The sequence below is a fragment of the Globicephala melas genome, chromosome 13 (genome assembly GCF_963455315.2).
Source record: "Globicephala melas chromosome 13, mGloMel1.2, whole genome shotgun sequence".
In the NCBI taxonomy this organism is placed as follows: Eukaryota; Metazoa; Chordata; class Mammalia; order Artiodactyla; family Delphinidae; genus Globicephala; species Globicephala melas.
The window spans coordinates 27643177-27657074 of record NC_083326.1 but is presented as its reverse complement, the minus strand read 5'-3'; the positions used below and the strand labels follow the sequence as shown (position 1 = coordinate 27657074).

General features: G+C 47.7%; 1 protein-coding gene across 4 annotated transcripts in view; it reads left to right on the top strand.

Moving 5' to 3' along the window:
* The window catches only part of MBP (myelin basic protein), an 89909-nt gene that overhangs the window by 66072 nt on the left and 9939 nt on the right, over window positions 1-13898 (top strand). For 2 of the 4 annotated variants that reach the window (XM_030868222.3, XM_060311071.2), the window contains 3 exons: window positions 11887-11994; window positions 13255-13290; window positions 13691-13723. In XM_030868222.3, the coding sequence (XP_030724082.2) occupies window positions 11887-11994; window positions 13255-13290; window positions 13691-13723 (177 nt within the window). The remainder of the gene's footprint in view (window positions 1-11886; window positions 11995-13254; window positions 13291-13690; window positions 13724-13898) is intronic. The other 2 variants (XM_060311070.2, XM_060311072.2) reach the window with 1 other exon arrangement.

Here is a 13898-nt window from a genome sequence, read left to right as displayed (position 1 = left end):
GCTAGAAGGGCAGCCAGACAGGGCAGCCACGGATAAGAGTCATTCAGCACAAGATATGCTGCTGCCTCTTTCAGTAAGTCCTTAAGGAGGACAAATCACCGCAACAAGATTTCTGAGGGCGGTGAAGGATTTTTATAGACCATCGAAAGAAGTGTGAAGCAAGAGGAAAAGGGCAGAAAAAGTATATCTGTTTCACAGTGAACTACGTGTCGTGGTTCTTAAATGTAAAGAAAACAATACGCAAGAAGCAGATTTGGTTTCCTTACCACTTTCACAAGGAAAAAAATCATTTTACTGATCCCAAGTCTTACTCTGCTGTTCTCCCTTATTGTCGGCAGTTCAGAGAAACAGCGACACCGTTATGGTCTGTGGTTCCAAACAGGTTAAAGAGATGAACCGCTGAGCTGCCTGGATCCGGGTCTCTTGAGGGTGCCACGAAATCAAAGATTGCTCTGGCGGAAAAAAGGAGAACGCAAGTTCCTCTGCTCCCCGTGTCTCTGGACCACTGGTGAAACCATCTACTAAAGGCGTGTATCCTTAACGCCACGTGGCGGATATGTGCACAATTCTGTTGTGTTCAACGTGTAAATTGAAGGATTAAGTATCAAAGACGTTTGCTCGTTGGATGGCTGGTTAGTTGGATGCTTTTAACCACATGAACAAAATAGAACGTTGCAGACAGTACAGTCCGCTTGGATTGAGGCATAACTTTTCCATTGAAAGTGGGAGCTGATCGAGCCCGTTTTAATTACGTAGAACTGCATCCTTCCCAATAACAACGAACCTGAAAAATCTCGCCTCTCACTAGACGTGCCGCACATTTGTCGTATCCAGTCGCCAGTATTTACCAAGATAAGTAGGAACTCGTTTTCTAGTAGAGCAGTGATTACAGCTTTCCCAGTTCTCTAGATATTAACCGACATCTCTGACTGATGCCACCGAGAGACACTAATTTGTTTTTCTTATATCTGAGCACATTTTTGTTTCTAGCGCATCACGCCTTCACAGCTTAACAGGAGGTAAGTCTGCAAACTTGGAAAAAGTTCTTCTCCCTTCCCTTTGGTCACGTGGCTGGCCCGTGATTTCTCCACCTGCTGCTAGGGTTCGGTTTGGGACATTCCTTCTCATGCACGTGGAATCCACAGGAATCTCGGATGACGCAGCAGATTAAAACATGGAGCTGGGGCCGAAAGGAGACCACAGGCTCTTCACTTAACCCCTCTGAGTATCCACTTCCACATCTGCAAAAAGAGGTGGCCACACAGAGCAACATTTCTGGTCTGTGACCAGCTGGGGTGAAAATAATCATGTGTCCACCCCGTGTTTTCAAAGCAAGTAGAGCCACTTTCTTTGCTCCTTTTTTTATATTGGATCCTTCTAGGGACACAGGGAGAAACGTGCGTTCCTGGAACTTGTATGATTGACTTGACTAAGAAAGTACCAGTAAGAAAATGGTCAGTGCTTTTAGCCACTGGATATGACCACCCGGATATATTCGAGACAGATCCACAGAGAGGCCACTCCGGCTGTGTCATTCTGACACGGCACCAGGACCTCTCACTGAGTGAGGCTGGCTGCACAGGGCCTTGGCCGCCTCAGGTTTCCCTTCACAGGGTTAGGAGTTTGCTGATGGGCCAGACCTGGGGCACCTCGGAGGTACCCGTAGCCACAGACCCCGACGGATGGTGGGTTGAGGTGTCCTGGCATGAGGGCACCTGCGTCAGTCACCTCCGTGAAAATGCTCGACTTCAAGTTTAAAAAGGGCAGCAGTTTCCAAATAGCAGCTCCACACAGACCTCATGTCTGTTCACATCACATAGAAAAGACGGAGCAGGTATTAGCAACACTAGTTATCAGACACACATTGTCTTTGAAGGACCAGTTTCTCCCAAACTAGCACACAGTAAGACAGAGTAACAGCGCAGGAAGAGAACATGCTTCCTGTTAATGCCTGTGATCTGAGGGAAGCCAGAACACAGTTATGATATTTAAAAGATGTTCTCATCTTGTAACGAACCTCAAATCGTCACACCGGGTTTTAAAGTACCAGGGAGAGAGCTGGTCCTGTAACAGGCTCATAGTCTCCTGTGTAGCTACTATAAGCCATGCGTCTACACCTGGACGGTCCTCAGATGCTTTTCCTTACGCTTGTGTATCTAATGATGTTATTCTCCTGGTCCCTCCTTTGCACTCATCCAATGTCATTCATCTGGAGGAGAGAGGCAAGCAAACTAAAGCCTGGGCAGAGAGAGGGGAGACCACCTGGGCTCATAGGGTCCAACAGGGAGCACACAGGTGCCTCTCAGGTGCAGAGCCCGGGAGGGGTGGACGCAGAGGGGGGAAACGTCCCAGAGCCATGGATTCACTCTGATTTCCATCATTGGAATTCTGATGGTGGATTCAGGAAAGAGTTTAAATTCCTCTCACAGACAAGAAATAAAGCAAGCGCTAGAACTCTTTTTTTCCCCTCTAAGCACAAAACCCCAGGCACAGTGAATACTAATTTTTTCAAGAGGCAGCGTTTTCTTCTGAGAGGGACTGACTCTATCCATTTGTTTCTAATCAGATGCAAATGCAAATGATGATGCTGGCAAATACCTCATCCCCGTTTTCGTAAGACAGCCGCTAGTCAAGGGAGTGAATCTTCACCCAATCTGATGACCACTGATCTTCAGATGTGTCAGGCAAAAACTAATCCCCCGTTATTACTTGCAAGTTTAAGGACTCACAGCTCTCCAGCAAGTTGGAAAAACAGTTATAAAATCCTTCCCGTTATCTGGAGACGGGACTGGAAAGCAGCCGGGAAGCCAAGTGCACGAGCGCCCCCTGCTGGTGAAGGACATTATCACAAGTGGAGGGAAAATGAATCACAATTTTTCAAAACCAGTACAATGAAACAGGCTAATGGAAAAAGCAGTTTATGTTAAAAATCCATGAAATGGTTGTCCTTTATCCCATGGCTTTCCTCCAGTAGTGTTTAAATTTTTTAGCATAATGTTATTTTATTTGCCACCAAGAAGTTTATTGTTGTTTTGTTAATCACGATGCCAAAAAAGAGTAACACATCAGTGCCACGTAACCCTGCGCGTACTGTGATCATGTGCCGAGGCCCCTACACGACTCACGTGTTCACGTGTGCAGACAGCCAGGTCTCCATGTGGTTCATCAGAGTGTGAACCAAGTCACCCCTAACAGGTAGGATTTCTTCTACAAACTTCTTGTTATTTGAAATCCCTATGTAATAAGCACTATTTTTCTAAACAACTTGAGTTTTCATTTTTAAAAAACTGGACTAATTTTCTAACTTCACTTGTCCCAAATATTCAGCTCCACGTATTTTGGAGATAGCGTGTTAACGTCCTAACCTCAGGTTTAGACCGGCACGTGGGGCGGGGGCCCTGTCTCCGGCCCCGTTTCCTTTTCTGATTGCTCACACTGAGAGGGGCGACTGCTACCCGCCCCACCCCAGCTTCGGGGTGTCCGGTTCTGATTTTCCGGGAGGACTGACCTTCGAATTCCTCCTTTGCCTTTTAATCACTTACAAATAGATGAGCTACTTGGATCAGGATAGACATGGACAAAGAGACACCATTCCTGGCAAATAACTGTAAAATGTGAACAATTCTGGTTCTTCTATCCTTTCTGCACACAGATAAGAAGGGCTGCATTGGAGAATCACGAACCCTTCCTGAGTTAGGGAGCTGAGTCCAGGGGGCTCCTTAAAGGGAAACTTGTGTGTCCCAGGCTCTGGGGGCAGAGGCTGGGGACACAGGGGTGGAGGGAGGAGGACCCGCGCCCCGTCCTCCCCCCACCGGGGTCACCTTCGCACCCAGACGGCCCCGCCGTCATCCCCCTTCCCCTGCGGCCCGTTCCCTCCCCAGACCGTTTCCTCCAGGACAGAAACGGACCCCCTTGTTTACAGTGAGGCATGGAAATAAGTACCCACTCCCTATAAATTGTGAAATATAACAAATAAGCCAAAAGCCACTGTTTTTAAGTACCCTGCCACTCCTGCCAGGGGCTCCCACCGCTGCCCGGGAGACAAAGGCTGGCCCTTTGTCTCTGACCGTGAACTGAGCATTGACAGCAGAGATGTCCTGCATGGCCGGAGCCTCCCCGCCCGGCGCCCCTCAAGTTGGGTGTGGACCCCTTTCCTCAGCGCAGGCTGGCCTTCAATATGGCCTCAGAGTCACAACCCGCCCCCCCCCCACCCCGCCATGTTCCTTCAAAGAATAAAGGATGCTCTTCAGACTGTGGGGAGGAAGCTGGGAGCCTGAATCCCCTCAGCCACCTGTCGGAGGCCAGACCACATCAGCATCACAGGGTCCGAGTCAGAGCAGGTGACTAAACACAAGAGCCAAAGGGTGGAAACAACCCAAGTGTCCATCAGTGGATGAAAGGGTGAACAAAATGTGGCTTACACAGGCGACGCGGGATATGGCCCGGCCTTAACAGGAAGGAAATTCTGACCCAAGCTACAGCATGGCTGAACCCTGAGGACATTACACCAGTGAAAGAAGCCAGTTGCCTCCGGACAGACACTGTGTGATTCCACTTGTATGGGGTCCCCTGAGCCGTCAGATTCATAGAGAGAGTAGGATGGGGCTTTCCAGGGGCCGCAGCAGCGGGTGGGGAGTGTGGGTCTACTGGGTACAGTCTCAGTTTGGGAAAATGGAAAAGTCCTGGGGGCAGACGGTGTAATGGGTACACAACATTGTGAATATACTTACGGCCACTGAGCTGTGCACTTAACGACGGCAAAGCGGTAGATTTCACGTTACGTATGTTTTACCACAATAAAAAAAAAAATTAAGGGTGACAGATACAGCACTCCCCTCCCCGCCACTGTGTAAAGGTGTCATCACCATGGCAACCGAGGCGCGTTTCTTAGCTCTTCTTCCTGTGCTCACCACAGAACTTTTTAGTGATACATAAATAAACAGATTAAGCAGCAGCCCTAGAGTCTTAGGAAACGCCCTAATACATAAACCAGCGGCAGAATTACCTTTCCTTCCTTGCCTGCTACTCAGAGGTGGCCCCTTAGTAGAAGCTGAGAGCTAAAAACTCTCTCAGCGAGTCTCGGTTTCAACCCCGTGCTTTTACACGTGGGGAAACAGAAGCCCCAGCGCTTGGCGTGCTCGGTTCGCAGGGGTTTTTGTGTCAGGACCAGAGCCCCCCAGAGGCTTGCTCTTTCCAGGAGGCCCCAGTAGAAAGAGGGTTTCTTTGTTCCTTTGTCCACTTCTGTTTGCTGAACCAAACTGCCAGAAGCTTTGGGGAATCAAGTAGAAGTTTTTCTTTTTTCCTCCAAAAACTTAAAATCTAGCTGGAGACCTGGAGACATAAGATGGATGTAGGGAGAAGGCCAGACTCACCTATGCGGAGATCTCCAACCAGGAAATTCACGGAACGACGTAATGTTGCCATCACCAACCTTGGGACAAATAATGATAGATCGTGTTAAATGGACTTATTTTATAAATTAACATATGTAAAATTGGGTTGTTTCTGGTGTACACATCTGTGAATTTTAACACACATGTAGTTTCACGTGGCTGCCACCACAGTAAGGGTACATCACCCCAAAACCTCCCTCCCACTTCACACCACACCCTTCCCTTCCCCATTCCTGACCCCTGACAGCCACTGCTCTGGTCACCCTCCCTGTAGTGTACTCTTTTGAAGAAAGTCACGTGTATGAGATCATACTGTATGAAGTCTTTTCGGAATGGCTTCTTTCACTCAGTACAATGCCTTGGAGATGCCTCTGAGTTGTTGCTCCTTTTTACTACTGCATAGTATTCTGTTGCATGGACATACCACAGTCTGTTGATCCCTTTACTCAGTGACGAACATTTGGGTTGTTTGCAGAGTTGGTGATTACGAATTGAGCTGCTATAAACATTCATGTAGAGGTTTTTGTGTGATCATAAGTTTTCATTCAAGATTCAAATTATTTCCATCAAAAGATTGGAGACCAATATATTCATTACAAAAATCTCATCCAAAAATATGTAGTTTTTCTTTTATCATTCAAAGCAGGAAGTGGGATTGCTGGGCCATATAGTAAGTATTGATACATGGTTAGCTTTATAATAACTGTCAAATTGTTTTCCAGAGTGAGGGTACCATTTTGCATTCCCACCAGCAAAGCATGAGAGTTCCAGTTGCACTGCATCCTAGTCAGCACTTAGTATTGTCAGTATCCTTTATTTTAGCCATTCTAATAGGGGTGCAGTGGTGTCTCCTGATGATTTTGATTTGCATCTTACTAATAGCTAATGATGCTGGGCATTTTTCATGTGCTTATTTGCATTCTGCTCATCCTCTGCAGTCAAGTGTTTAGTCAAGTGTTTTGTCCAATTTTTTAACCTGGTGGTTTGTTTTTTTACCATTGGTTTTTGAGAGTTCTTTACAAGAAGGACTTGTGGTTTCAAGTCTTTTGTCATATATATGATTGGAAATATTTTCTCCATCTGTAGTTTGTCTTTGCATTCTCTTAAACTGTCTTTTGCAAAACAAAGGTTTTAAATATTGATCAGGTTCAGTTTATCAATTTTGTTTCTTTTATGGATCATGCTTTTGGTGTCAGGTCTATAAATTTATTGGCTACCCTCACGTCATGAAGGTTTTCTTCTATTTTCTCCTGTTTTCTTCTAAAACTCTGTACTTTTACAGTGTAGATAGAGATCCATGATCCATTTGGGGTTAATTTTTGTATAGGGTGTGACTTTGGATTGAGGTTCATGTTTTTGGATATTGGATGTCCAGTGGTTCCAATACCATATGTTGAGAAGACTATGCTTTCTCCATTGAGTTGTCTTTGCACCTTTGTCAAAAATCACCTGGTCCTATTTGTGTGGGTCTACTTTTGGACTCTACTGTGTTCCACTGAACTATCTATCTACACCTTCTCCAGTACGACACTGCCTATAGCTACGTAGGAAATCTTTAAATCAAGTGATGCGGTTCCTCTGATTTTATTCTTCTTTTTCACAGTTGTTTGGCTATTTTGGTTACATATAGTTTCAAGGTTAGTTTTTCTATATCTAAACAAAATCCTGCTAGGATTCTGAGTGGTGGAGCATTACATCTGTAGATCAGTTTGGGAAGAACTGCCATCTGTACTATTCATGTTCTTGTGACACATGAAGATAGTATGTCTCTCCACTTAAGTCTTCTTTGATTTTCTTCCACCAGCATTTTCTAGTTTTTAGCATAAAGATCCTATACATGCTTTGCTAAGTTTATAACTAATATTTTGTTTCTCTGATGCTATTATATATGGTGGTGCTTTTAAATTTGGGGTTTTTTAACTGTTCATTGCTAATATATAGAAATATGATTGACTAAACGTTCTTTCAGCAACAGACCATTACAACTACAACAATATAGCTATAACTCTACATTAAATCATCTGTGACAACTTACAGCCAAAATTCCAAGTCAGAGTCCTAGTTCAGTCACTCTTCAGTGCATATGTTACAAAAGGATTCCATGATGATTGTTCTATTTACTTAAGATCTACTGCATGTGTTGGGCTCTGTATTAAAGTGATCTAAACTGTCGATGCGTTAATTCAACAGTTAATGCTCATTGCATGCTTAGTTCTGTGCCGAGGGCCATAAATACACTAATTGACGTTTTCATGAACAGTTCTGACCCCACATTCTGAGAGGTAGAACACAACTTACCAACTTCATGTGTTCCTTAAAAGATTTAAATTACTTTTCCCTCAAAAGATTGGCGACCAATGTATTCATTATAAAAATCACCAAAATATATGCTCTTTCTTTTAGCGTTCAAAGCTGGTACACATGATAAACATGTGAAACATTATTATAATCTACACAATACTTCATTAACTATATCAGAGCATAAATAAGTTTTAATAATATCAGAACTGCATATAGGACTGAACGTTCATTTATTTAAAAACCTTTTTGTAAAGTTTAAGAAACTTTTCTAGTTTAATCACAGAATGGGTGAATCAAAGTGCACGACGTTTCTGTGACTCAAAATCCAACACAGCCTGCAGAAAAATGGTATATAAAAACAAAGTAAAGGGACTTCTCCAGTGGGTAAGACTCTGCACTTCCACTGCAGGGGGCGTGGGTTCGATCCCTGGTCAGGGAACTAAGATCCCACATGCCGTGCAGAGCGGCCAAAAAAAAAAAAAACACAAAAAAACCCAAAGTCAGGGCAAATTGTACTAAGTTCTGAGCTGCTTTAATTATTTTTGGCCATTAGGGTAGTATCTTATAAATAACTTCACTTGGCAGATACATTAGACACAAAGATATTTTTTCTTAAAATAAGTAATTTAAACAGTTTCCTAGCTCATCTGTTTTCTTTTTTCATTCTTAATTTTATACTCTCTTTTATTGGAGAAGCATGTGTAAGGTGGGCCAGCGGTGAGCGAATCTGATTGGTCTGTGAGCTCAGAAAGGCGCTGGCTGAGAGATAACACAAGCACAAGGAGAACCAGATTATTTATGTTCTGGCAACCCCAGCAGAGAGAATAAGAGTAAGGACGGGGGAGGGAGGGTCACCAGTTCCTGAAACGCTCCAGCGCTTCCCCTTGAGGTTGACGTCTTCAAGTTCAAATGCGCATGGCGTCCGCTTCTGCCCACACCATCGTACCCACATCATAACTCAATCCCCCGGGTTTCCTCTGCGGGGAACCAGAATCCTGTGAGGTCCCCGGCCCGGTGGAGGAGAGGGAGACTCAGCCCGTGGCCACCAGGCCTCCGCTGCACCCTCCACCCTTCTGGGAGGCTGTGAATGTGCCACACGGAAAGCAGATCACGTGCTGAGTCGCCCCAGGTGAGCTGAGAAAGCTGTGCCCAGCAGAGGCCGCAGGAAGGGCACTGCAGACAGCAGAACGCGCGGCCGCGACGTCGGGAGGGTGGGTGTCGGGCAGCGGGGGGAGCCTGGGAGAGGCAGAGAGCCACAGGGAAGTGGGAGGGGGCCTTGACTCCAGTCAGGACCTGCAGAAGGATGGACTTTGAGCTCGAAGGCTGAGCAGGGCACGAAAAGTCACAGGGAAGCAGGAGGCGTGGAGGGCACGTGGACACCTCATTCAAAGGACATCGAGGTGGCTGGTCTACTCAGAGCCAAGACGAGGTCTCAGCAAGTGGACAAAACCAGGCCATGCCGTGTGGTGCCAGGTCTTGGGGGCCCTCCGGCTGGAGAAAAGATGTTCAGTTTGTGAAACAGGCGCAGGGAACGGTTGTGGGGAAGGACAGGAGGAGAGCATCCTTTGCAAACCCGTCTTGGCTGGAAAGGGAGGGGCCCGAACAGGGCTACCCCAGCCTTGGCCTTAACGTCAATGTGGGCAGAGGACAAATGTAAGGAATATTTTAAAGAAAAACCTACAAGGTTTGTGAACTGAGTCAGTGGGGGAAATAGAGCAGAGAAGGAGCCAGCGTGACCACAGGGCTTCAGCCCTGGTGGATGGGGGTAGGAGGACCGCCAGCTGGAGACAGGCATAGACATTAACAGTAACTAGTACCGGGGACAATGCACCTGTAACTAGTACCAGAGATAATGCACCTGTAACTCGTACCAGAGATAATGCACCTGTAACTAGTACCGGAGATAATGCACCTGTAACTAATACCAGGGAAAATGCACCTGTAACTAATACCAGAGATAATGCACCTGTAACTAGTACCAGAGATAATGCACCTGTACCTAGTACCAGAGATAATGCACCTGTAACTAGTACCAGAGATAATGCACCTGTAACTAGTACCAAAGGTAATGCACCTGTACCTAGTACCAGAGATAATGCACCTGTAACTAGTACCGGGGACAATGCACCTGTAACTAATACCGGGGACAATGCACCTGTAACTAGTACCGGAGATAATGCACCTGTAACTAGTACCAAGGACAATGCACCTGTAAATAGTACTAAGGACAATGCACCTGTAACTAGTACCAGGGATAATGCACCTGTAACTAATACCGGGGACAATGCACCCGTAACTAATACCAGAGATAATGCACCCGTAACTAGTACCAGAGATAATGCACCTGTAACTAGTACCAGAGACAATGCACCTGTAACTAGTACCAGAGATAATGCACCTGTAACTAGTACCAGAAATAATGCACCTGTAACTAATACCGGGGACAATGCACCCGTAACTAGTACCAGAGATAATGCACCCGTAACTAGTACCAGAGATAATGCACCTGTACCTAGTACCAGAGATAATGCACCTGTAACTAGTACCAGGGACAATGCACCTGTAACTCGTACCAGAGATAATGCACCTGTAACTAGTACCAGAGACAATGCACCTGTAACTAGTACCAAAGATAATGCACCTGTAACTAGTATCAGGGACAGTGCACCTGTTAGTATCAGGAACAATGCACCTGTAACTAGTACCAGAGATAATCCACCTGTAACTACTACTGGGGACAATGCACCTGTAACTAGTACCAGGGACAATGCATCTGTAACGAGTATCAGGGACAATGCACCTGTAACTAGTACCGGAGATAATGCACCTGTAACTAGCACCAGGGACAATGCACCTGTAACTAGTACTGGGGACACTGCACCTGTAACTAGTACCAGAGATAATGCACCTGTAACTAGTACCAGGGACAATGCACCTGTAACTAGTACCAGGGACAATGTACCTGTAAGTAGTATCAGGAACAGTGCACCTGTAAGTAGTATCAGAGACAGTGCACCTGTAACTAGTACCAAGGAGAATTCACCTATAACTAGTACCAGAGATAATGCACCTGTAACTAGTACCAAGGACAATGCACCTGTAACTAGTACCAAGGACAATGCACCTGTAACTAGTACCAGGGACAATGCACCTGTAACTAGTACCAAGGAGAATTCACCTATAACTAGTACCAAGGACAATGCACCTGTAACTAGTACCAAGGACAATGCACCTGTAACTAGTGCCGGGGACAATGCACCTGTAACTAGTACCAGAGATAATGCACCTGTAACTAGTACCAGAGATAATGCACCTGTAACTAGTACCAGACACAATGCACCCGTAACTAGTACCAGAGATAATGCACCTGTAACTAGTACCAAGGAGAATGCACCTATAACTTGTACTAAGGACAATGCACCTGTAACTAGTACTGGAGATAATGCACCTGTCACTGGTACCAAGGAGAATGCACCTGTAACTAGTACCAGGTACAGTGTACCTGTAACTAGTGCCAGGGACGATGCACTTGTTACTCCAGTGACAGCCCAGTCAGGGGTGCAGGTATCACCAGTGAAACTAAGCCCATTAAATGCATTAAATTCCCGAGAAGCCCAATTTAGACTTTTCGGTGGCAACAGTGTCTTCTGAACAGTAAGGGTCCTTTCGAACCACAAGCACCGAGCTGGCGATGGAGGAGGTGTGCACGAGGCTTTGGCGCATTTACCTGACGGGCTTTCAGGGGATTCCTCTGACCTTCCAGACGTTTCCTGATCCCCTCATTCTCACGACCTCCCACACTCCCATAGCAGGGGGTGTGCACAAGCACCGTCCTCTCTGCCAGGGCTCCAGGCGAGGCCCCCTCCTCCTGGGACCACCAGCTCGCAGGCTCTGTCAGCGCTTCTGAAGGTGGAGCCCACGTCCGGGGAGGCTGGCGATGCTCCCCCCTGAGCTTGGCCTTCCCGTCGGGAGGGCTCCCGAGGGGGCGTTTGCAGTGCCCAGGAGGTCAGCCGAGGAGGGACCTGTGGGGACAGCACCGCCCAGACCCCACCCGCCTGGCTGCATCCTGGGACGTCAGCAGCTTCCTAGCATCAGGTCTCCAAAAGTATCCGGATCCACAGAGGAGCAGAGGCAGCTTCCCCAGACAGCAGAGGGTCCAGCCTGCCCTGAGACCACGCGTCCTGTCTTTCAGGATGGACACCACGCGGCCAGAGCCACCCACTATGGCTCCCTGCCCCAGAAGGCGCAGCACGGGCGGCCCCAAGATGAAAACCCCGTAGTGCACTTCTTCAAGAACATCGTGAGTGGCAGCCACGGTGGGAGGGGACTGATTAGAGGGGTGAGGGGCGTCCGGCCCTGCCCCAGTCCACGAGGGCCCGAGTATGTCCCCAGGTGACACTAAGCTCTGATCCACAAGGGGTCTGAGTATATCTCCATGTGACACAGCTGTAATCCATGATGGGGGCTCTGAGTGTATCCCCAGGTGACGCCTCCCACTTCCTCAGGGTGAGGTTGGCCTCGGGAGCCCAGGGCCAGCACCTGGTCCCAAGGTCTGAGCTGCATCTGCAGCTTAACTTTGTGTTAAAACTTTGAGTTCTACCAAAGAACTCACTCCTTTTGAGACTAAGCTAGTAGGAGATGCTTAGTTCAAAAATACAAGCTTTGCAAAACTCTGGAGACGGTAAGAAGATCAGGGGTGCAGGGGCAGGAGGGATGAATAGACTAGGAGTGCCCGGGATTTGGGGGCAGCGAGTCTCCTCTCAATGATCCCGTGACAGCGGAGACACCTCATACATTTGTCAAAATCCACAGAATGTACAGCACAGAGTCCACAGACCCTGGTTAATGTATTGACATTGGCTCAGTTGTAACAAGTGGACCACACGAGAGCCAGGGGTGCTGTGCACAGGGCAGAGGGGTCATGAGAACTGTCTGCAATTGCTGTGCAAGTTTTCTAGAAACCTAAAACTTCTCTAAAAAATAACATCTTAAAAACAAAGCCACAGGCTCTAATTATAAACTTTGTGCAGCAGACATCCAAGATGGTATTTTCATGTTGATCAGGGAGCTTGAGGAGTCGCACACCTGAGGGCGTCCTTTTTGAGGCTCGAATACCAGGGGCCCTTGACTGCCCACCCCAGAGAGGATGGTGGTGACGCTCACCGTCTCCATCACCTGCGAGAGGGGGTGTGTCATGGGAGCACACGCCAAGAGGAATCGCCTCTGTGGCTGCAGAGCCTTTGGTGTGTTTCCCATCCTCTCAAACACTTTCTTTGTGCTCTGGAAGATCGAGGTAGCATTGGATACTTCCACATTCTCAAATCGTATATTTCTCTCTCAACTAAAACAGAATGGGGACGCCGGGCAGACTGAGTGGGTGGCTTCTTATACCAATAGATACCAGACCCTCCCAGCAAGCAGGAGCTAGCAGGGAACTAGCAACAAGCCAGGTGACAACACGAGGTGACATGGTGACAACAGGAGGTTCTCACGAGGAGGGTCAGGGCTGCTGTGAAGCAGGGACCCCACCCCCGCTCACCATTCTCCTGTGTCTTTGCAGGTGACACCTCGCACACCTCCTCCATCACAAGGAAAGGTAAGACCTCCCAATGTGTTGAGTCATCACTTTACAGCCCTTCCCTGAAATCCCTAAACGGATCAAAAGGAGGGCTGGACTCAGAGCTCCCTGACTGCACCCCAAAATGTCTTGTCACGTGGAGCCCATGCAGGACAGGCTGAGCCGCGCGTGACACCCCTTCCCGCCTGCTGCCGTGCAGACAGCGCTCACCATCCCAGCTCCCTTCCCTCTCAACCCCAATCTGAAATCCTCCCTGGGCAGCTCCCCGGGGCCACGGCCACCCTCAGGATAGGGCGCATGGGCCAAAACCTGTTTGCCATCTCAGCACTGTGTTGTCCTGACTGTGTTTCCTGTTTCGTGCAGAGAACGTTTTTCCCACACTGATCACCATGTCCCTCTTTTTCTTTTCCTCACACAGGGGCGAGGACTGTCCCTCAGCAGATTTAGCTGGGTAGGTGACAAATGCACGTCTACCCGTTGCCTCTCCTTCCTCACGGCCACTCAGCTGTTCTGTTCTGTTCTGCTTCAGTTGCTCTCTGGGCCCACCTTCCTTCCCATCCCACGCAGCTTGTCCCCCGCTGCTTCCGCCGCAGCCGGTCCTTCCTTCCAGCTGGGTTCACACTCCT